Below are 26,022 nucleotides of genomic sequence, written 5' to 3' on the forward strand. Positions count from 1 at the left end.
TAAAAACAAAAGTATATTATAGCACGCAATTATGTTTGAATTAGACGAATAATGCCTATTGTAATACAAACTCGTTCACTTGCAGTGAAAGAAGACTGAACTGACATAGTTCAGTTAGGTAGAATAAGTTCAAATGAAAAAGAACGATCACTCATAGAAATTGGTATGTCCGATAAGCAAGTTAAAAATGCATTTCAAATGGCAACACAATTTACAATTAGTGACAAAACCAAACGCGTTTAAAAATGAAGATATAGAAAAAAAACAAAGATGTCAATAAAAAGCGTTCACAATGCCATGGACTATCCTTAATGAATGATGCAACTCATAAGTCTTCAGTTCCTAAATACATGCACAAATTATTTCGGACTATGAGCAATATACGTATTTCCAAGCCACTTATTTCCAAATTGCCACATAGATTTAATCTTTTCGAACACTTCCTCCGTTGTCTCTGCTTGAGGCTTCATGAATGGTTTTTGCTGCGTTGAGGGTCGTTTTTGTTCTAAGGAGTCATTATCACTTTGCGGTAATAGGTTCCCGTGATCATCTACTTCAGGTGATACTTGCTGAAAAAGAAAATATGACTAATACACATAAACGGATCGTCAAAAGTGATTATATCATGTTTTTGACGATTTTTATGATTTTTTTTTTAACATAAAATAGTCCAATATTTTTTGGTTGAGAAACCGTTTTATAGAATTACGCCCACTTCCAAAAATCCTGGATTCGGCCTAGAAAACATGTATATAGCAAGCTTTTTTTTTTTTTTAGAATATGCAGTATGGAATGAGGAAATTAAATCGGGTGACTCATGAGGGGAGAGTAACACACTCTCTGCGTGATAGATCTTATTCAGCTTCTATAAGAAGGGTCCGTGCGAGGCCTGTAAAAATAGACAATATCTTCTATCTAAAATAACCTCATCATCCAGTGACAATCAAACGTCCCACCCTGTTGTTTGGTGATTTATTCTCGTTTTAAAAATGAATGAAATATAGTGCCACTGGATTTAAAAAACTTAATCTATTTAATAAGTTTCATGTAAGGAAGACTATCATATCATTTGGTCACCATTCGAAACAATACGTTATACACCTGCATAGGTATTTCCACCTGGTAAAGCTCAAATAAAAACTAAATATATAAAATATTACACAGAAAAGTTTTTTGAACTTGAATTGAAAATAATCCATTAATCTAGATATTGTTATCTTGGACGGACAAACGTTAAGCAGTATACCCCTCCCTCTAGGGACACTCTTCATTTACAAAAAAAAAAATCAGTATATTTCCTACAGGATAGTTAGATCATAAATGGTTATACCCTCCCCTTCCCCCAAGTCAACATCCATATTAAAGACATAATATCATGCTTCCCTATATCAAATATGATGTCGACTGTTACAAGGTTTACAAACCTTTAGTATATATCAAATAAAACTCCGTTATACATCATTCTTTTGTATTTTCAAATCTTTTAATTGTTATTTTTTCATAATATTTTTTCAATTTTAATCGTTCAATTTAACAATGACCCGTATAGCCTTTATCCATATTAAATACTTTTAAATAAGCTAAGGCATTAAAACATTGTGAGAAATTAAGTGGATTAAGTACAGTAATACGGTACAAGCACATGTACATTGTACATGTAGTACAGTCACATTCTTATTGTTGATATACAGGTCAAACTTTATAATAGGGATTATATTGAAGAATACACCTTTTATAGTTTTAGAAATGTCTTTTACATATTTTTTCGGTATACTATTTATATGAGTTTTTATTTTAAGCTATCAGTAAAATGTACTATCTTGGTGAGATACATGTATATGCACAAAGAAAAAAATTAGTTTTCCATAGTTTCTTTTATTCTGAACACTAAATTATATAAAAAAATAAATGAGAAAAAAATATACAAAAAATTATGCTATTATAAGAATATAATATTTTTATTCTATTTTTAATAGAAAAGCAACATACTATTTTCCTTAGATGACCTACAATGTATCTTGTATACAACATAATTTAGATGGTCTTTCATTTCTTTATTCAATGATATTAAATTTAGACCACCCTCTCTCTTTTTTCTTTCCTTTTTTGTCTGTTCCGTAATTTTGCCTCGTATTTTGCATTTTAGCCAATTATTCTGTATTCTGTAAACCCCATTCAGACCCACGTATAGTTTATATATTATGGTTTACATTGCAGTTACTTTTTATTGCGATTTTTTTCTATTAAACTGGAGATAACCCAACTTAAATTATGTTATCCATCGCTCATTAAAAATAAATCGCTTCTTTGAACGGCTCCAATATCAAATAACTAGATGATATGCTGAGAAAAATGCATATATATACAGTGAAACCTGTTTTAAGAGACCACTTAAGGGAGAGCAAAAAAGTGGTCTAATAAGACAGGTCGACTTTTAATACAGGTTCAATTTATATGAAATATTCTACAGAGGTATCTAAAATTAATGGTTTTATAACACAGGATTTTGCTTAATACAGGTGGTCTCTTGAGCTGGGTTGACTGTATATACATGTACTATGCTTCTAAATATATAATTTTTTTGAGAATTTCTATCTGCTGATTTGTTCAAGAAAAATATTATCAATCTGAGAATTTTATAAGAAAAAAACCCAGATGTCTTAGATTGTAAATTTTTAAGGTGGTACCTAACACTTTCACAAAAATTAATTTGAATCGTTTAATTTTCATAAAGTTTTGACAAATCATTTACTTTGACCCTTTTACAAAAATATAAAATAAATCAAAAAAAATGAACCAATCGTTTTATCAGAAAAATCACACTGGTTATATTGCAGTTTGACAAACACTAATTTTGATCATTGTGAAGCTTTATATTGCCTTCACAAGGCAACGTACTAATTAAAACGTTAAGCTGATATTACAGAGTTATCTCCCTGTAGTGTTCGGTACCACCTTAAGCAAATAGTAAATCAGATGTGAATATATATATACACAGACTATATCAAAAGAATATCAAGCAGATTATACATACAGAACAAATGTCATATATAGGTCTGACTAGTAGCTGAAACAAGCGTACTGATTCAATCACATCCTTGTTGCATGCATCGTTAGTATATATCAAACTTTTACAATAAAAATCGTAGTATACAGTATAAACTTTTATAAAATTCCACGCTGATAAAATTAGGAAACAATTAAAAAAAAAATAAAGGTTTCAAATAAAACGGGAATAGTCTATCCAAGGATTTGTATAGTAAGTCTAACTATACAATTTCTTGGTCTATCTAATAAAATAATTGCGCTTCTTTTTATGTCCCTTTTGGTAATTAAGCTCCTGACGTATCTACGTATTTATACGTCATCGGCTTTCACGTGTTTATGTTAAAACTAAGGAGATTATGTATTATTGCCAGATGAGACAGCTATCCACCAAAGTTAAAATGAAGTGAATGTAAGAAATCATAGTCAACCGTACAGTCTTCAACGATCAGAAACCCATACCGTATTTTCGGTTATGAATGTTTTTAATGAAGTTGTATCCAGAATAGCCCTCGCACGTACATGTACAGAATTAAGTCTAATTCGAATTGCAATGCGCGTCAAATTCGCTTTACTGTCCTTAACTTTTAATTCGTATTAAAAAAAAAAACGTATTTCTAATGCGAATTAGTTAACTCGAATTAGCCAATTCGAATCAATTCGAATTAAAAAAGAAGAGTGTGTGAACACGATTAGCGAATTCGATTCGCATTCGATTCGAATTCAATTCGAATTAAATGTACGTTTGAACGAGGCATTATTTAATCGTCAATTCATCAATTCATCAATGCTCCTGTATATTAAAATCATTCTGCCGTACGATTGACTGTTTTCCCCCTTTAAGTTTTTATGGACAGGATTGGCTATACAGAATCATACAGTATATATCCTTATCTTATGCAGAACTATTCGAAAACAGAGTTGCGCTATGCAAGTCTTGTTCGTTTGCACACAAAAAGATTACGTACCACAACCTACCTTCCAGAAAACAATCCTCTAGTGTCAAATGGAGCAGACGCTTGTAGTCTATCAGACCTTTATGTATAAAGTTTAATGTTATATGCGTAATTGTTTTACCGAAGAATTAAGAGGTTTTTGAAAATTGTAAAACTTGATGATCATCAAAGAATTATGAAAAAATACATTGGAGACTGATTAAACTGCTTTTGATTTTGATTTTTATGATATATTTTTTAACGTTTAAAGGCTTACAAAAAAACTGATTGCCAAATGAAAATACAATTTCTTGTTTTTTTAATCAAACTATTTACAGTCATTTTAAAAATATTATCTGTATTCTAAATAAGTTGAAATAATGGAATAAGGCATTTAGTGAAAAGAAGTTTTTTGTTAAATTAATCACTACAAATTAGAGTGAACTCAAATCGAAGATTGCGATTTCTACATGTGTTATGTGAAAAGTGCATGATTAGAACTGAAAGAGAGATAAAAAAACAGTGACAGTGAACAACTCTTATGATTGAGCAATGTCAATTTTTTTAGCTGCAAATTAAAGGGTTTTAAAAAAAGAGACGTTTGAATAGAAATAATTTCAATCACTTATTGTAGAATTCATAATGGTATTCATTCGTAGCAAATTGAAAGGAACTGGTTACATGATATGCAATTATGGCAGTTGTCAAAATTGACGAATCACAAGAAAAAAACGACTGCATAAATAACAAGATTATGTAAAAAAAATAGTAAAAAAAAAAAAAAATTTGGGTTGATGTTCAAAAATCATATAGTTATAGTCATTTGATTTTTTTTTACTTCAAACCCTTAATTCGATAAAAGTGTATTGACTGAATAATATTCTATTTGGAAAAGATACATTACTTCTCATAGTGTTCAGCAACACAACCGTTGCAAAGAACTGAAGACGTTTTGTTTGAAGCGATTGTTTGGTTTTGATTCTTGAAATATCTTAACCATCGAAAAAGTTAGTCACTTCAACCCTCTATTGAAAATTGTGATTTTTTTAAAAGTAAAATGGAAGCATTTTGCTAAAATACATTTATAAACTAGCCATCTTAATTTTTGTGCATGGTGAAAAAAAAACTTGAACTTTCGTGTTAAACATTGTGAATTTCGGTTATTCAGTTAACTATCACAATACAGAGTCTTGCATGTATTCACAAAATCAGTGACTATTTAATAATCAATTTAAACAATTAATTTGGAAATGGTGAAGCTCTCTGTGCAAAACATCATTTGACACGATATATAAAGCAACGAAACAGACTCTCTTTTTTTAACAAAATTATACTTATTAATAAGAAATGATGAGACAGGTCAGTTTTCCCCCACTGTATAGTAGTTGTATCCTTAAAATAGGCAGAGAGTTTTTAACTGTTAGGCTGAAGGTGTGTACTGTTAGTCGTATGGGGTGTATCCTGTATATTGTTAGCAAGAGGTTTGTTCTGTTAGACGGTCTGTTTGTTTTGCTAGTCCTAGAGGTTGTACGGTTGGTTATGGTGCTTTACTGTACAAGTAAGCAAAATTTAAACAGACATGTATAATTTTTATATTTTCAAAATCTGTCCGAATTATTGCCTATTAGAAACACTTTATAATATATGCAATTCGAAAAAGGTTCTGAATGTTGATTTATCTATGTCGTTTGAAATATATATCGTGTCAAATGCAGTGCAAGTCTCACCTATTCCAAATTATACTTTCAAACTCGGAGTCCTAAAAATTAAAATCAATGACTTGGTATTGCAGTAGTATAACAAATAACACTCTGTGCTTCTATGCATTTATTTTACTAAAAAGTGTTAGTATTTCTTGTTTTTCTACTATTTGTTTGAATCAATGATGAGTCGAACACCTCTTTATAACATCACAATAAAAGCCGTTTAAGGGGTACACTTCTACTTGAAAATTGTTAGTACACACTAATATTTTATGTGTGTCCCAACTTTTAACAATTAGTCTTTTAATTGCTATTTATATTAATTTTCTAATTAGAAAAATCACTCAACAAACCTTTCTTGCTTTGAAAGTGAGTATTTTTTTTTATATATCCATTGGTTGTTCTTAAAATAAGAACTCTAACTTCCTTAAAAAAACAGACCTCTAGTATGTAGGTCGGTCCACTCCGTAAAACATTCAGTATGCCTTCGGAAATATACAAATATTAGACGTATTGTCAAGAATTTCAATAACGGCCGGGAAACAGACTATCTAGTATGTAACTTCTTATTACATGTACTCAACAACCATGACAACCGTAATACACAAGAAAAATATGTGATACAGATAGCTGTTTATTTCTGTTCTCTAAATAAAAAGGACTGATATATCTGATTGCTTTAAACTCACCCCTTCACCATCAGTTTCCTCTTTTCTATCGGAGTTAGTGTGCGTTCTAGGTACAGAAGTGCTTCTATGTTTAAACCAAGAGTCGGACAGAGGTTCTTGGTCTCCCTGTTTTAAAAAAAAAGTAAGTCAGCGGTTACATTTTACTACAAAACAAGACAGTGTTCATAAAGTACCATGCCCCGCTCGCACTATGACATTCCCTTAGCCAATGAATCGCAAGACTTCATGGATCCACAGTTAAATCTGGCTGACCTATTTACATATCCTCGCATCTGCATTTGTTGATTTTCCTTCTTTGACAAACATAGGTTTTGGGAGGGATCACACACATGTTTAACCAGACCATATTCTTTATGTTCATGTCCCAAATCAGGGACTGTTCAGTGGTAGTCTTTGGTTTCTTGTTGATCATCATTGATTTTCGTAAATTAATTTGTTATGAATTAGTTCGATAGTTTTCTCAATATCAATGTTAAAATTGTTTTTATGTCGGGGCATCTTCTCTTAAAGGAAGGCAGTACGGTTGCCTTTGCTAATTGCTTACATCCACTTCATTTGAAATTTAGTGGATAGTTTTCACATTGGCAATCATACCGCATCTCCTAATTTTTATATGTAACAAGTAAATTGATATAACATAGATATTTTAACTATAAAACGCATATGTATTTAGATTTCGTTTAAGTACAACCCTCGTACCTTTTTTTGTTCCAGAGGATGTCTAAGTTTTGGTTGTTTCTTTTTCCTTTTGGAAGACGGGATATCCCTATTGGTATGTCTATATATTTTCTCCCTCAGCATACTTTCGTTTCGTTTCAAGGCAGACTTGCTTGGATTTGAATTCAATGTATCATCGGTTGTGTTATCGTCTATTTCTTTTTCCTCTCCAGTTTCTGTAGTAATGTTTTCATCTTTTGAATGTACAATGATTTGATCATTTGTACTCGTATCTAGGTCATTTAAACTGGGATCAATTGGACAATCTTCATCAGTTATTAGTGGATTAACCTGCTTCTTTTTCTAATGAGACACAAAATACATAGGATTAATAGAAACTAAGACAATGGAATATTAAAATATATTAAAATAGTTAGACAACTATACGACTATGCGGTATGGGTTTTTTCTCATTGTGGAAGGCCGTACGGTGACTTATAATTGCATACACTCATTTATCTTTGGTGAATAGTTGTCTCATTTGAAATAAAAAAACTGACATCTCCTATTTTTTATATAGCGTCTATGCCATGAGGACAGTTCAATCAGGAAAGTTTAACATTTGAGAAATCACGAGTATCTGTTTTTTTTTTCATATTCCAACTATATAACTTGGATATATTATTATAGTTGAGTCGAATTTTTCTTTTACTGTGCAAGAAAGAGTGAGAACTTTTCTTATTGAAAAATGTCGAAAATTTCTAACTTAAATGTCTACATTGTCATAAATAAAGTCAGAAAGAAAGAAAGGAAGAATAAAGGATAGAAAAAAGAAAGAAAAAAGAAAAGAAATAAAGAACGAAAGAAAGAAAAAATCAAATTTTACTAAACATTTTGACATTTACATTCTAGATAATGGAATAAATAGATAAAAAAAAAAACAACGTAAAGCAATATAAGTAAACAAATAGATCTTACCGTACAACCCAAAAACATAAATAATTCCATAGTGTGATATATTGCATTTCATGTCTTTACCGTTTTAGAGATTTTTACTAAACAAATGCAATGTTGCTAATGATGTTAAATAAGCTAGAAAAAGGAGGGGGATAATGACATAATTTTTAAATCTTGTTTATTACTTTGGTATTAAATACATGGAGATTGGGATTAAGTACGACGAAAGATTGAGTCGGTAGGTAAACTTATACTTCCGAAGTACATGTATTAGTTGACTTAATTTCATAGTTTTCAGCATTAGTAATTGTTTTTGTGCTGTGGCTTTCTTTAGGTCGCCATGAAAAAGAGATAACCGGAAATCAAATTCTTCCATAGTAAACACCAATTTGATGAACAAGATTTCTATTTTTTTACGCTACCTTTTGGGCCATATATAATAATAATAGCAATGAATAGGACGTTTTTGTTTTGGTCAAATTGTTGTTGTATCATTCAGTGGAAACTGTATATATTGTTAAATTTATTTTAAGAAGATGTTAAAATATTATCGACAACATTAGTCGAAGGAAAGACAAAAATATGATCAAAAGGGAGAAAGGAGAAAATGCACACAAAAACCATCAAAACATCACAAGTAATATAAGACTGCAACAACAAGAACCTAATAAAACATGTAACGAACAAAGGTTCGTTCATTGTGAGCGGCATGTAAAATTATTCTGTTTTGTTTTTTTTTATTAAATGTAGGTTTTTTTTTACAATATGTTGTTGTTGTTGTTTTATCCAGATGTTCAGATGGATTGTGGTTTCTTTGGTTATAATTTATTTATCTATGAATCGTACATTCAATAGATTTCTACTACTTGCACTGATTTAACATCTAATGCCAATTTAACAAGATTACACATATATTTTGAAGATTAAGAATGTTAAAGAATTAACTTATGAGGAAAAGGGATTACATTTAAACTAAACACCACGTAACGCCTTCGAAATTATTAACTTTCGTCAAGTAGGCCAAGGGACAAAGTAATTAATCAAACTAGAGGCTCTCAAGAGCCTGTATCGCTCACCTGATTCTACTTGGGTTTTTGAAATCATATAAAAAAATATAAAATTTGGCTAAAAGTAACAACACTTGTCCAGCACCTCATAAGGAAAGGAACATTCATACTATGTTTGATTTCATTCAATTCAGTGGTTCTTTAGAAGAAGACTTTTGTATGCATTTCCCATAGGGTCCTATGTTAAACTAAGTCCCCCACTGGCGGCCATCTTGGATGTTGCAATGACAACAAAGTAACAACACTTGGTCAGCATCTCATTAGGAACATTAATGCTATGTTTGGTTTCATTCCATTCAGTGGTTCACTAAAAGAAGACATTTGTATATATTACCCATAGGGTCCTATGTTAAACTAAGTCCCCCACTGGCGGCCATCTTGGATGATGGATCAACTACAAAGAACAACACTTGGTCAACACCTCATAAGGAACATTCATGCCATGTTTGGTTTCATTCCATTCAGTGGTTCTTTAAAAGAAGACATTTGAATATATTTCCCATAGGTTCCTATGTTAAACTAATTCCCCCGCTGGTGGCCATCTTGGATGATGGATCGGCTACAAAGTAACAACACCTGGTCAGCACCTTATAAGGAACATTCATGCCATGTTTGGTTTTATTCCATTCAGTGGTTCTCTAAAAGAAGTCATTTGTATGCATTTCCAATAGGGTCCTATGTTAAACTAAGTCCCCTGCTGGCGGCCATCTTGGGTAATGGATCGGCTACAAAGTAACAACAATTGGACAGCACCTCATAAGGAACATTCATGCCATGTTTTGTTTCATTCCATTAAATGGTTCTCTAAAAGAAGTCAATTTGTATGCATTTCCCATATGGTCCTATGTTAAACTAAGTCACCCGCTGGCGGCCATCTTGGATGATGGATCGGCTACAAAGTAACAACACTTGGTCAGCATCTCATAAGGAACATTCATGTCATGTTTGGTTTCATTCCATGCAGTGGTTCTCCATAAGAAAAAACTTGTATGTATTTCCTATAGGGTCCTGTGTTAAACTAAGTCCTCCCACTGGCGGCCATCTTGGATGTTGCAATGACAATGACGATGGATTGGCTACAAAGTAACAACACTTGGTTAGCACCTCATAAGGAACAGTCATGTCAAGTTTGGTTTCATTCCATTCAGTGGTTCTCTAAAAGAAGACATTAGTATATATTTCCCATAGGGTCCTATGTTAAACTAAGTCCCCCACTGGCGGCCATCTTGGATGATGGATCAACTACAAAGAACAACACTTGGTCAACACCTCATAAGGAACATTCATGCCATGTTTGGTTTCATTCCATTCAGTGGTTCTCTAAAAGAAGACATTTGAATATATTTCCCATAGGTTCCTATGTTAAACTACAGTCGACTCTCGTTATGTCGAAGTCAGCCGGACCAGAGAAATATTTCGAGATACACGTAGTTCGACTCAAACGAACACCGGAAGTTCGACAATCTAAGGGACACAACTCTTGCTAAGCTTGGTAAAGCTAAAATAAATCCGGGTGAATATGGCAAGGAGATCGATATTCTAGTATCAGATCGATGTGTTTGTATGTCACAGTCTTTTATTATTATAATGATATTATTTTTACTTATTCAATTGTTTCAGTTAAAAAAAATCCTATGGCTTTTCCAAGAGTGTAAATTCCAATCGATAATTTCGTTATTCAGGTCGGTTATAGCTGACAAAATTGTTTATTCTCGGATACAAAAGATTTAAGAAAATTTTGATTTCTATTCATTTTGTTTTATCTCACTCTTTCTTTTCAAAAGAAAATATAACAAGATCAAAGTTTGAGTAGTTTTTAGGTGATCATCAACGGAAGCCATAATCCTCACTTTATACACACCCAAGCTCATGATTGTAAATCACAAATTAATTGTTTTGTAAACATTTTAAATACTTTTTCATGAACATTAACAATGTATCACTAATTATTAATCAAAATTCTATAAAAAATAATCTCAGGTAAACACTCATGGAAATAGCATGTCATAAATCAATACAGTGGTCAATGACCGGAAATTTAATTACACGTGTATTGTCAGATTAACTCTTCAATCAATTTAAATCCCGGAGGTCATGTTTTGACATATGTGTATTAGTTCGAGATAAAAAATGAATTTTGAATGCTTTTGTTAACCTTGGGACCGTAGATTTAGTTCGACTCAACCGAAATTTCGACTCATCCAATTTCGACTCATCAGGAGTCGAATTACATACTTTTGTATGGAATAAAGTTCGGGACCACGTGAAAACTTCGACTCATCCGAAATTTCGAGTCAACCGAGTTCGAGACAACGAGAGTTAACTGTAATTCCCCCGCTGGTGGCCATCTTGGATGATGGATCGGCTACAAAGTAACAACACTTGGTCAGCACCTTATAAGGAACATTCATGCCATGTTTGGTTTTATTCCATTCAGTGGTTCTCTAAAAGAAGTCATTTGTATGCATTTCCCATAGGGTCCTATGTTAAACTAAGTCCCCTGCTGGCGGCCATCTTGGGTAATGGATCGGCTACAAAGTAACAACACTTGGACAGCACCTCATAAGGAACATTCATGCCATGTTTTGTTTCATTCCATTAAATGGTTCTCTAAAAGAAGTCAATTTGTATGCATTTCCCATATGGTCCTATGTTAAACTAAGTCACCCGCTGGCGGCCATCTTGGATGATGGATCGGCTACAAAGTAACAACACTTGGTCAGCATCTCATAAGGAACATTCATGCCATGTTTGGTTTCGTTCCATTCAGTGGTTCTCTAAAAGAAGTCATTTGTATGCATTTCCCATAGGTTCCTGTGTTAAACTAAGTCCCCCGCTGGCGGCCATCTTGGATGATGGATCGGCTACAAAGTAACAACACATGGTCATCACCTCATTAGGAACATTCATGCCATGTTTGGTTTCATTCCATTCAGTGGTTCTCTAGAAGAAGTTCAAAATGTAAAAAGTTAACGACGACGACGACGACGGACGACGGACGACGGACGCCAAGTGATGAGAAAAGCTCACTTGGCCCTTCGGGCCAGGTGAGCTAAAAAAGAGAAGAGAATTTTGTAAAAAGAAAACTGAACTGGTCTTAAACAGGCTTTTCAACATTAAAGATCATTGAGGACCTAAAATATGAAATCTAATAAAATGGAGAAAGGAAACAGTGAATATGTCAAAGAGACAATAACCCGACAATAGAAAAGAAAACAACCCGAGTCCAGCAATTGGTCTTCAACACAGCGAGAAATTCCCGTACCCGTAGGCAGGCTTCAGTTGGCCCCTTAACAAAAAGGTGTAATTAGTCTCTTTAAAACGAATATGGACGGCATACTAAACTTCGAAACATACAAAGGAAACAAAAGTAAAGTTAAAGTAAGGTTAAATATTTTGGTCAAGGTAGTTTTTGAAGTAAATGAAGTCCAATGAAATTGAAACTTAGAAAACATGTTCCCTATGATATCCTCTTTCTAATTTGATTCCAAATTAGAGTTTTGACCCCACTGTTACTTTCCACTGAACATAGAAAGTGATAGTGCCTGCTTCAGGTTGAATTTTTTGGTCAAGCTAGTTTTTGATGAAGTTGAAGTCCTATCAACTTGAAACTTAGTTCACAGTGTCCTATGATATGATCTTTCTCTTTTTAATGTCAACTTAGAGTTTTGACCCAAATTTCCTGGTCCACTAAACACAGAACATAATATTACGATTAGGGAATCTGTCAGTGTATTGTGGACACAAAAGTCTTTCTTCTTGGATAAATCAAAAAAAAAAAAAAAAAAAAAAGGAATGTTACAATATTAATAAAGGATCCACATTGCTTGTTAGTAGAGTAAGTGCGTGACCTACCCTGAATGATTTGGGGCGGATCCTCAAAATATTTATCCGTGTACCAAAGACTAATTTATCGTCAGTATTACCATAGCGATCCTAGAAAATAAAATTGCAGGATTTTACTTCTTTATTCAGCCTAAGTGGTTCGAATATATATAATTTGATTTCCATTTTACGACACGAGAAGTATAACGGATAATCTTGTACAATGTTCGTGGTTTCTTAGTTATAGGACTATATTGCAACACGTGAAAAGAAATATTGAGTTCACTGAAAACTATTCTGGAGCCCCCTAAAACACGTATGCTTTTTTTTTGCTCAGGATTGAAACCACAAGGAACTCGATGCAAACTGCCAAAAGACAACTAACACTGTTAAGAAAAAGAGATTGTCGTTGATGCGACCAGTCGACTTTTATATTCTAATTATTTCATTATTATCCAAAATACACGTAATTGTTTCTATTATTATATGTATCTATGGTGTTCGCAAAATATGAAACCCAGCACGCACGAAATGCACAAATTATGTATTCAAAAAGTTCTAAAAATTTACAGAGGAATTGCTGTTTTCGTGTGACAAACATTTATAGTGAAATGCAAACTGGTAACGAAAAACGAAACAATTAAAATGCATAATATAAACAGAACAACATTAGTAATAGTTTAGGTGAAACGACATAAACGAAAACGTTATTACAAATATGAAATTATATATTTACCGGTTTTTGCTTTGAAGTTCCCTTTCTTTTAATGCTGCTCCCAGGTCGGCGTTTCGAAGCTGAGCTCACTCTTCTAGTAGAAGATGCACTCTTGGTTCTCTTGACCCGTTTCTTTTTCTTCTTATTTGTTCCTCCTTGCTCTGTTTGAGTTGCATCAGTCTGGTGCTCTGGTATAGTAGTCATCGAAGGCGGAACGGCAATAGGTGATATAAGATCCGGTTGAAAGTCTCCACCATGACTTATACTGTCCAGTACTATTTGAGGAATACTTGGTGTTTGAGTACCTTCGTCTCTCTTACCATCCAGAAAGTCACCACTCGATTGTAATTGCAAAAAATTGTCACTACCCTGGTCATCATCATCGGAGTCTGAATATTCAGATGAGTAATCGATTGGTTCGGTAACTTCCGGAAGAGACTCGGCAACCATCGTACCCCGAGTTGACGGGTTAATATCGAGAAGTATCGAAGACTCGCGCCTAATTCCTGCAGACAGAAGTGAACCAGTTGTGAGTGTGGAATCAGGTCGATTTCTGTCCTCTATAATAATTTCAACACTTCGTGGTGTATCATTAATCAGTGCTTTTTCATCAATCATAACACCGTTACTTTTGCACATACGTTTATTACGGATTTCGCCATTTGCGTATTTTGGATCTGGCTTTGGTGTGTCAACCTCTTTGTTTTCTTGGTAATATTTATAGTTCTGATAAAGTTTATAGCCAACTACAGCAATTATTATTATCAATATCAAAGGTACGATTACCCCAAGTGCTATTGCCGCCGTATAATTTTCTGCCTCTGTGTAAGCTGATTAAACGAAAAGAGATAGAGAGAGAGTGCAATTATTTTTTGTTTTCACGTACATTTTACAAACTCAACAACATCCACTCTTAACAAAACGAAAACAAAAAAGAAAATGCTTTCAAGCAAATAGCCATATTAGAACTCTTCAGAATTGTATTTGACTGTATTTTCTTTACAAAAATCAAACAAAATAGCAGATAAATTGAAAATAAAAGTTGTGTATAGCTGTATTCGACATGGTTAAGATTATTTTCTGTGGAATAATTACTTACTGCAAGGGGACAGTTTGCTTACATTTTAAAAGCAACTACATTTGAATATATTACACTTACGACAGCTACCTGAAAAGATAAACAAGAAATATATGGAATATATTATATTGTTTTATAGGTATTTTTTTTAAACACATGTAGGTTTAACATTCAATCTGTACTTTTAATGTCTCGAAGTAATTTATATCATATTGAACTTAATATTTCGTTAAACTTTGCGTTATAATTGCATAAAAAGCAATAATATTAACGGTTTCAACTTTTCTCCACCTAATGCATATTTCGACTGTAAAATATTCAATCTAGAATTCATAGTTTGCTAGAATTCCTATGAGTTATATTCCCATACAGGTTTTATATTTATCAAGTCTTGACTTCTTTCTTTGAAAGTTTGGTAGTTGAGCTCCGTTAGAAATCTTAACTGTGAGGTATTTAGAATGTTCGGTTTGAGCCAGTTTTGTTACGTTATAGATCAACGCTTACTTTTCAGTGAAAATTCTATCGTAGCACCTGGAGATGACACAGATTTTGATGTCTGTCCATCATAACAGTTATTAGGATACTGTGTCATGTATCGTGAATTCCCATCAATTGACATCACCTAGAAAGAAAAAGAACAAAAAAGCATAACAGACTGGCCACCGAAACCAGTGGCGATTGGAGATGCTATTGAGTAAGAGAGAATGGTGTTCCAGAAAACTGAGTGATAAATTAACTAGAAAAGGATAATCCCCTATCATGATTAAATCATATAATTCTAAAATTGTAAGGTTAATATTAAGATTTGTATTTGTTCAACGCGTTTCCGAAATGTTTTGAATGCACGAGCAAGGGGATGACTATAACCCACAAAGTGTTCCATCTCAGACACAGTACACATTGCTATATACACTGTCTGTTGTTCTGATGCTATTGTAACTAAGTATACATGTACATCTTTAAAATAAAATAATCTCCAGTAGTTGAGTACAATATAAAAAAGAAGATGTGGTATGATTGTTAATGAGACAACTATCCACAAAAGACCAAAATGACACAGACATTAACAACTATAGGTCACCGTACGGCCTTCAACAATGAGCAAAGCTCATACCGCATAGTCAGCTATAAAAGGCCCCGATAAGTTTGTATATAGTTGAGAAACAAAGAATACAAAATACTGAAAACTTTACTATATTAATATGCATTCCGTAGGGTGATCTAAAACTAAGTATTTAAAAGTAACCGTAGTTCTATTTTCAACAAAATATCTGGGTTGATGCCACTGCTGGTGGACGTTTCGTCTCCGAGGGTATCACCAGCCCAGTAGTCGACACTTCTGGGTTGATATGAATTTCAATAATGTGGTCATTTTTATAAATTTCTTGTTTACAAAACCTTGAATTCTTTGAAAAACTAAGGGGTTTCTTATCCCAGGCATAGATTACCTAAGCCGTATTTGCACAACTTTTTGGAATTTGGGATCCTCAATGCTCTTCAACTTTGTACTTGTTTGGCTTTATAAATATTTTGATATGAGCGTCACTGATGAGTCTTATGTAGACAAAACGCGCGTCTGGCGTACTAAATTAAAATCCTGGTACCTTTGATAACTATTTCTTTATCTTGGAGTGAATAATTTTCAAATTATTGAAATTGCTTTCTTAAAAGGTAAATTTACAAAAGTGTACACTAATACATGATGATTGATTGAACAGGATCACGTGTAATTTCATTGTCAACTGTGTGCACCAGAATTATTGGTTGAAATTTCATTTTTCAAAACATATTAATAAAAATTCTAAAACAGCCAATTGATTCACATAGGCGGATCCAGAACTTTTCCTAAAAGGGGGCCCACTGACTGACCTAAAAAAAGGGGGCTCCAGTAATGCCTCTGTGATTCCCTATATAATCAACCAATTTTTTCTCACGAAAGGGGGGGGGGGGGCGCCCCCAGCCCTCCCTGGATCCGCCTATGATTCATTAAACAGAGTGAAATCTAATCTTACCAAACATGATATTCTGTAGGTTGTAGATTCGTCCGTTGTTGTGTCCAGATTAAGGACATGTTGATATGTCATGGAATTTCCAGAGGATGAATATAAACAATACAGGTCTCCTTGAGCTATAATAATGTTACATATGTATATTCATTGTTATTATATTAGAAAACAATAGTATCAACAAAACATAATATAACAACCATAATTTGATTTGAAAAGATTGGATGATTGGCGTTGTTTAACACAACTTTCCACACTATTGCGGCGATACGTTTTTATTTTTTATGGAGACCGGAGTGCACAGAGAGAACAACCGAACTACGACAGAAGAAAACCTGGCAATCCCTATGAATTATGATCGGCATCGAAAGCACCATACATGCATGTATGCGGGTTTCGAACTCACTACCGTATATGTTCTAATTAGACCACAAGGCCTCCGATACCCCTCATTTTGTAAAGGAAGCAACATGTAGTATGGTCAATTAAAAAGTTTATTGAATACTCTTTTCAAATTAAATGATTATGTAATGAAGTATTGTAGAATACCTTTTTTTTTAATATACTGTAAAACTATTAAAAACGAAAGCTCAGTCAACTACCACGGGCAAAGCATACTTTAGATTGATTTGGTTATTTTAACGTCCCTTTGGCTTTTTTAGCTTCTCAAGTTTTCACGTTTTTATACATCCTTGTCTTTTAAATGTGTATGGTTTTAATATTCCAAGGTAAATCCAGAAAAAGATTTCGGACGCAGCAATTTTAAATTTCATACTCAATAGAAAAGGTAAAATCACCAAAAAAAAACAACCCGAAAGCCGTTGAAAATTCAAAACTGAAAGTTCCTCATAAAATTGCAAAATCGAAAGCTGAAACACATCAAACGAATGGACAACAACTGTCATATTCCTGACTTGGTACGTACAGGCATTTTCTTATTTAGAAAATGGCGGATCAAACCTGGTTATAAGGTGGTTTTATAGCTACATTTGTAACTAAACCTCTCACTTGAATTAACAGATTTATTTAATTACTAGTCTTACCTGAATACATGATATTTTGTGGACATTGTGTGTAGTTAAAAGCTAGAGCACTTTTATCTGTACATATGCCAACAGAGGAATCGAAGTTACACGCCGAATTCCCTGAACTATCAGTAAAGTTGTATGACCAGTCACCCTGGATAACACTGGAACAGGTCGAAGCTGCTTCAGACGCGTATCCTAAAAATATATAATGAAAAATTTCTAAATTAATTAATATGTATTTCTTTTATTATATTTTTATTCCCATTAAGAAGAGATGTAGGACAAACTTCAATGAAACATTGAGACATGAGACAAAGGGCATTTAGATATAGATTAGAGTATTCAATAACGTACATGTACAGGTTAAAAAAAGCGTCAATCAGAGTGTCTTAACAAAACGATCCTTATATCACCCTGATTTTTTCATTTTCTTTAAAGGGGAAGGCTATAACCAAAAAAAGGTACAGATAATGTAAAAATGTGGTCTAACTATGCACTCTGTTTATGCAGCAAATATATCACAACACACATTTGGGAAACCTTATCAATTTGTTTTATGTTGTAAAATTCTATTGTTATTTGGTCATTTTCTAATTGGTCGGTTGTTTCAACGACAATTTGAATCACTTAGATTACATTTTGACTATATGAAAATATGTAAAAATGTTGAAAAATATTTGAAGTATATGAATTATATATCAACTTATATTAAATTAAAATGCAAGATGAAAGTCTGCCAGCTTTAAGATTTGTATATATGAGTTAAAAAATTCAGGGGCCCAAATACCATTAGATCAATCATTAAAGATGACTTGCGCTTAATAGAAATAGCATTTATAGTTAAATACAGTAAATACTAGTATAAAATTGAGAATGGAAATGGGGAATGTGCCAAAGAGACAACAACCCGACCACAGAGCAGACAACAGCAGAAGGTCACCAACAGGTCTTATGTCTTCCAGGACATCCTATTCACAATTAACCCTATTAACTCACTAACTCACAAAATTTACCCATTTACTAACTTACAAAATTTACTCATTCACTAACTCAAAAAGTCTACTCACTCGCTAACTTACAAAGTTTATTCATCACTCGAATAACTTACCATCTTGCACCATAATGTTATATGAACCATATGCATACACTGTTCTGTCACAGATGTCAGCGACCGTCACAGTTGCTGTGTTTGCAACTGTCTTCATCCGTTCGTTGCTTAGTGTTGATTCTTCAACTGTAAGTACAGATATTTGTAAAATTAACACAAATGATGTTTTTCTTTGGCAACAAAAAACGATTCAATCCTTTGCATTACCACCATATTATATTACATTCTATTTTACATTTAAAATAAGCCGAATACCTATGAAAGTTATATGAATTTAGACTATAATTGTTTTATGTCAAAAATACAGTTTTCAATACATTCCATCAAGCTGAAAATGGCCACAATATCATAAAGTTATACTTAAGATTGATTTATTGTTATTTGCTTACGTCCAGGATAAGTTATATGGTTCGCTACTGACCCATACGGATCCATAGAGGGTTAGTAAAATCCATAGGGGGTGAGGCCGGAATTTATCGGGCGCTGGACTTTTTCTCCGGCGTTTTGTTGAAAAATAAACAATGAAACACAACAACATTAATAGATGACGTCGCCATTAACGCGCCATGAACCCCATATGAAACTTACTAACCCCATACGGTCTCATAGGGGGTCACCACGTGACGGCATTTAACCAAATTCATCTGTGGTCCGATAATATAAAATATTACGTGTTTATTCAGGACAATTTTTGTTTTTGGACGTCAAGTGGCTGATTTTTCATGCATTTTCAGGACGGTTGTTGTTTTTGGACGTCAAGTGGCTGATATTTCATGCATTTTCAGGACGGCTGCTGTTTTTGGACGACAAGTGGCTGATATTTCATGCATTTTCAGGACGATTGTTGTTTTTGACGTTCAGTGGCTGATATTTCATGTATTTTCAGGACGATTGTTGTTTTTGACGTTCAGTGGCTGATATTTAATGCATTTTCAGGACGGTTGTTGTTTGTTGGATGTTCAGTGCCAAATATTTAATGCTTGTTGAGGACGATAATTGTTTGTTCGACGTCCAGTGGCAAATAGTTCATGAATTTTCAGGACGAGTATGTGTACAATGACTTCAGAAACCTCTGACAAGTTTGTTTAGCTTGGGACAAGCATGTGCATACGTGACAGGTTTTTATAATAGAAATAATAAGATGTGATATGAGTGCTAATGAGACAACTCTCCATCCAATTCGCAATTTGTAAAAGTAAACCATTTTTACAACACTTATTTGAGAAATCTTCCTTCGTTATTTTCAATTCATGTAAAAAAAAACATATAGAAAAGTAATATATAAAAACGAATGATTTAAAAAAAAATTCAATCAAAGGCTCTATCAGAAAATGATACAATACTATTATTCAAAGAAATAATCAATCAATGGAATATGATATTCCCAGGTTTTGAACAGTTTGTTTAAAATGCATGTTAGCGAGGCCAACATAATAAGACTAGATTAAAGGTGTTTGCTGGCGCCCCAACCTTTGACAAAGGATAATTTTCCCACAATAAAACAAGAACGACCTACCTGAATCTTCATAGTAATAATATTGGAATGTGGTGACTTTAACTAGCTTAAAGCATATATATGCTCGAACGTCCACTCCATAACGCGTAAAAGTGCTTGACCTAAAACATAGAATATACATGAGCTTTTTGTGTTTACACAAAATGTACATGAACAACAAAAAAAAAAAATACTGGTTGTGGGGCAACAAAGCTCAACCTCAAACTTCTTGGGACCCTGCGATCATTCCCGTTTTTGTCGGATTCTTAATGATCTTACTTTTATCTATATTTTGTTGTATAGAATTTTGAAGAAAAGAAAGAAGTGGTGATATTTATAAACATACAACTTTAAATCTTTTTTTTAGATTTATAAATGCGAACAAAAAAGAGGGGATCGGTATGTGTTCATCATAATTTGATCTAATTTAGTTTATAAACAAACTTGTCGTTGACGGACTTTCGGTGACCTGTAAATGTTAACTTCTGTGTCATTCTGTCTCTTGTGGAGAGTTGTTTATATGTAATCATACCACACTTTCTAACTTTTATATTGTCTCTGGGTATTTTTATCGTATATTCTAGTCAACAGATTTTAGTTAAATTCAGTTCAAGACAATATTACTTGTTCAAAAATAGGGAAGAGGGTATGTTGAACACTTGTTTACAACGCCAATATATACAGTACAACATAAAAATATAAGACAAAACAAAAACGAGTCTGTATTTGTTATAAGCAATTCGGAAGTGAGCAGAACTTTTTCTACCAAACATATTTTCCGCAGTTATACGCCAAACATTCTAGTTCTGCTGTACACTGTGACATTGGGGATTTTTAAAAAGCCAAACACTTGTATCTGCGTATTTCATATTTTAGTTTGATTGAAGCATATATTTGATGTGATTTTATGGAGAATGGACTGCATTTAATGCATCATAGAAAATTTATGTGACGAGATACATTACAAGCATACACACAAGTCAACATTGGTGATATTTTTCTATAGATAAGGTATTGTGTTTATTCCCTTATTCTAAAACAATCCACGCTTTAGTTACCTTGCTACATATTGAGTTCCCGAACTTGTATAGCATTCAAAACTAAGGCTACCAAATGTTGAAGTTGGATAATCGATTATTATATTTGATGTAATGGAAAGCGATCCTTTGTCTGTTGAATGCCATGTTCCACTATTCATAGGAAATAGACAAGCTCCATCTAAAATAGAAAAAAAAATATATGCCAATAAGAAACTAGACGAAATGTAAAAGCTATCGGGGTTCTTTATTACTGTATCGCTCATGTGAGTTTGAAAAAATGAATTTCTGGCCACAAACCAGTTATATAAATCATTCAATGTTTTCATATGAGATGCGAGCTAAGGGAACTATCATTTGATTTTGGGTGGGGAGGGGGGTGGGTAGGATAAAATTTAAAAAAAAATAGGCGTGTTTTTAGTAAAAAAAAAAGGCTGGATGAGCAACTTTGCCAAAAAAAAGGAGGATGACATTCTATGTAAAAAAAACTTTAAAAAAAAGTCATGATATACTAATAAAAAAAGATAGGACTTACTGTAAACCGACTTATTTTCGCGGATACTTTATTTCGCGTTTGACCCTTTCTTGACCACTTCGCGGCTATTTAATTTCGCGATTTTCTGATTTACTTGATGAAGTTTAATAAGGAAAGATCCAAGGTTTACATATTCGCGACGATTTATATTCGCGTTATTTTTCTACTCGCAAAAGTCGCGAAATTAAATCGCTCGCGAAAATAAGTTGGTTTACAGTAGTAGATTGAACAAAAAGGCAGGATTGAGATTACAATAAAAAATACATGCAGGACAACATTTTTCATTATAGCCCCTCTGTCACTTAAAAATACAATGGTAGCTCCCATAAGTTTAAACGGGGGCGTTTCCAACACTATGCCTCCATTCAAACGTGAGCATTGATCGAGAAAAAGGGGGTATGACCATCATGAATCCGTCACATGCATTGTTGGTTTAAACATTTCCATTTTGACGAACCATTAGTATATAAAGGCAACAGTAGTATACCGCTGTTCAAAACTCGTAAATCTATGGACAAAAAACAAAATCGCAGTAACAAACCAAAACTGAGGGAAACGCATTAAATATAAGAGGAGAACAACGACACAACAGTAAAACGTAACACACACAGAAACAGACTAAGCATTAGACAAAATCCGATGAGAATAACAAATATAACATCAAAACCAAATACATGAATTTGGGATAGAAAAGTACCGTGACACGTCTTATAGTAATGTGAATTCACACTAAAATATAAGAGAAAACAATATATCTGAACAATTTGGTAGATTGAAGCCTGTCGGTGATCTTCAGTCAGACAAGAGACCTGTAGATAGCTCATAACTTAAACGAAGACGCTGATTTCCTTTTATATTAATGCATCTCTTTAAGGTTAACTGTATATAAATATAATTAACTCAATTGTAAGAGAAAATATAAATCGGAGAATAATGGTATCCGAATAACATGTATATACATGCATGAGGGTTGACAAGTACAAGGGAACATAGGAATCGGAGGGACCGGGAAGACGGATCAGTCGAAGAGGGTAGCGGAAGTTAGGAGTGGGAACTAGGGGAAAAGTTGGAGTAAAATATGGATATGCTGGAATATAGAAGTTGGTCGATTTTCGTCAAACAGTTAGGGATAGGGAAGTGGGAGAAGGGGGAATGAGAGTAAGGAAGTTGGGATGCTTAAGTGGGAGTCAGGAACCATTGCCTACCTCCTCATTTTTATATCTCATATATTCTTACCTTTCAGTACATTTGTTTTGCAATACAAATACTAAATAATTGATTTCAATATAAATTATTCAACTTACCTATGACGTCATGATTCTGAAGAAGAAGAAGAATGAAAGAGATGAACCAGAATGACGACTGTTGACACAAAATCATCTTATGTTGGAAATTTCACTTTCCCTAGAAAAACATCCATATTTCTTAATCATCTTATGAAAATTAACCGTTTTCTCATGTTTTCTATATAAAATTTAACTTTATGTTATAGTGTCGGCCATTGTTTTAATCTACCTAGCAATAGTATTGTCACGGATGCATAAACAATAATTTTACCAAGACAAAGTCTAAAACTTTTAAAGACTAAGCCGATTTTTGGAAATAGAACAAATTTCATCGACATTAAGATTAGTGTATTAAATAATGTTCTTTTAAATATGGATTATAAATTATATCAATCAAGTTTGAGGCTACTGGATTATGTCAAATTGTTTATAAATGAATTCATACTTCTTATTAAATGTTTTTTTTTTTAAATTTCAATCGGGAAAACAGGATGGACATGCATAAAAATGTTTATTTTAAAATTCAATTAGTCACATGTGCTTAACGGTAATTAGCACGCTTAAGCTTATATCTCAAATGCAAAACAATAATTGAAAACTTACAAGTTGCATACGAAATTAAATGTGCTTGAATTATATTTTCTATTACAGCAGATTCCATTGAGTGTGTAGCCATAGGTAATATCTTTGGTTAGCTTGCTTGTTAGCTGAACCGTGAAGTCATTACTAGGTCAGATATACTACCCTCCTTTCGAAGTAGCATGGTCCAACAGACAGATGGGTTGGTTTTCTGTCGGACTATTTTATTCTTAAAGGAGGGTAGTTTACCTAACCTAACAATGACTTCATGGTTCAGCTAACAAGCAAGCTAACCAAAGATATTACCTTTGGCTACACACTCAATGGAATCCGCTGTAATCATTCATATTACATGTAACAACATTAATGGCACTAGCGTGTATACACCAGATGCGTATTTTGACAATTAATGGCTCATCAGTGATGCTTGAGGCGGAAAAAATTTTAAATATCCGAAATCTAATTATAAAAAAGAAGATGTGGTATGATTGCCAATGAGACAAGTCTACACAAGCGACCAACATGACACAGAAATTAACAACTATAATAGGTCACCGTATTTAAACTATTTAAGTAAGATGTAAGGGGTGTATGAAGAACTTTTAATAAAGGGTGGGGTGCTGCGGGGCTCCATTCATGCTTCAGTGATTCCCTATAAAATGAACCAAATTTGTCTTTTTAAAAGGGGTGCCTAGGCCACGGGGCCTTTAGATCAGCCTATGGGTGTGTTATAAAAATTGATTTGAGATTATGCCAATAAACTTTTTATCACTAGTCATTATAGTGGAAAACAAAAACTATGCTTCATTTATGTATACGATCTTCATTTCATACTGTCGGTTAACAGTCGAAAGCTCGGTTGTATTAATATACTTGGCATTTCTGTAATCTACAGTTTCAATAGCAGTAGGTCTGAATAGGGGATCGTGCATTTCTATATTGTTTAGATATTTTACGCTTAATATTTTTTATATATTAGCATCGAAATATGTTCAAATCTTAATTTTGGCTGATTTTTGTCAATCTGTTATTTCTATTTTTGCCTTTTTCTGCACATTTTTATTCATCCTTTTCTATTCTGTAAACCTTATATTTACCCATTCCAAGAACGTTTCAAATCAATGATGTCATTTCAACTTCAAATATAAAATTGGAGAATAATCTCGACAAATGAACTTGTTTTACTTTAGTTGTACAAGAAACGTAGAAATTATTTGTTAATAAGTTTTGGGATAATTTCTACCACAAAGTTTTTAACCAAGCCAATATCAATAGACTGTGGAAATTTCCTCCTAAAGATAACTAAAAAGAAATCAATAGACAGGGGAAATTTCCCCCTAAAGATAACCAATAAGAAATCAATAGACAGGGGGAATTTCCCCCTAAAGATAACCAAAAAGAAATCAATAGACAGGGGGAATTTCCCCCTAAAGATAACCAATAAGAAATCAATAGACAGGGGAAATTTCCCCCTAAAGATAACCAATAAGAAATCAAGACAGGGGACATTTCCCCCTAAAGATAACCAAAAAGAAATCAATAGACAGGGGAAATTTCCCCCTAAAGATAACTAATAAGAAATCAATAGACAGTGGAAATTTCCCCAAAAGATGATAACCAACAAAAAATCAGTAGCATGGAGGAATTTCCCCGAAAAGATAATAACGAAAAAGAAATCATTAGAATTTCCACAAAAAGACAACGAAATAGTAATTATCCCAATCCAGGCCACATTATTGTATATATCTCGAATTATGATTCGTATTCAACATACATTTCTATTCAAGAATAAAAACAACGGTTAAATTATTATAGCATGTATCATTAATGTCCGGTGACAGATATTTCATGCATATTGAATGAAAGAAGAGTTTCAAAAGTTTCTTCAAATTAGAGAGTACGTAACTAGTAGTTATTTCCAACTTGAAAAAGTATGTTATAGATAATGGCCGAACATTGGACCAGTTAACCACGGAAACTATGCAAGAAGCTTTCAGAAATTGCAGAGAGCGTGATATTGATTATAAACGGAGATGTATTTCATGATTTATCAATTATACTATATATATCTGGTTGTCTACTAGTTGCAAATATTTCAGACAAGAACAAAATGATACGTATGGTCATTGCATTAAAGGAGTTAGGATTTTGATATAGAAGTAATTGGGTCCCACACTAGGCAGCGTTTAGATAAGATACATAAGACGTCTATGCAATATGTAGTTCAATCAGGGTAATTCCGGGCACACTACACCTCCCTAATTATTCTCCCTCTGA

At 33.2% G+C, this 26,022-nt stretch overlaps 1 protein-coding gene across 1 annotated transcript; it reads right to left on the reverse strand.

The window, feature by feature from the left end:
- On the reverse strand, nucleotides 1-23,378 carry LOC139484151 (uncharacterized). Its single transcript, XM_071267881.1, has 13 exons — nucleotides 23,185-23,378; nucleotides 21,367-21,526; nucleotides 20,330-20,430; nucleotides 18,814-18,939; nucleotides 17,721-17,900; nucleotides 16,684-16,799; nucleotides 15,176-15,293; nucleotides 14,753-14,761; nucleotides 13,615-14,423; nucleotides 12,909-12,989; nucleotides 7,072-7,392; nucleotides 6,373-6,477; nucleotides 1-569 (listed from the first exon to the last, which is right to left on the reverse strand). The coding sequence occupies exons 1-13, from the start codon at nucleotides 23,258-23,260 to the stop codon at nucleotides 360-362; spliced, it is 2,412 nt and encodes an 803-aa protein (XP_071123982.1). The 5' UTR covers nucleotides 23,261-23,378; the 3' UTR covers nucleotides 1-359.
- Between the last annotated feature and the right edge of the window lie 2,644 nt (nucleotides 23,379-26,022).

Source organism: Mytilus edulis, chromosome 8 (assembly GCF_963676685.1).
Source record: "Mytilus edulis chromosome 8, xbMytEdul2.2, whole genome shotgun sequence".
Taxonomy (NCBI): domain Eukaryota; kingdom Metazoa; phylum Mollusca; class Bivalvia; order Mytilida; family Mytilidae; genus Mytilus; species Mytilus edulis.

What these genes read in the sequence shown, in the direction of transcription:
- LOC139484151 (XM_071267881.1), bottom strand. Translation starts at nt 23,260, where the DNA reads ATGATTTTGTGTCAACAGTCGTCATTCTGGTTCATCTCTTTCATTCTT. An exon ending in GGAACTCAATATGTAGCAAG is followed by an intron (nt 20,431 to 21,366) that starts GTAACTAAAGCG and finishes TCTATGTTTTAG; the next exon opens with GTCAAGCACTTTTACGCGTT. An exon ending in TTATTACTATGAAGATTCAG is followed by an intron (nt 18,940 to 20,329) that starts GTAGGTCGTTCT and finishes CTGTACTTACAG; the next exon opens with TTGAAGAATCAACACTAAGC.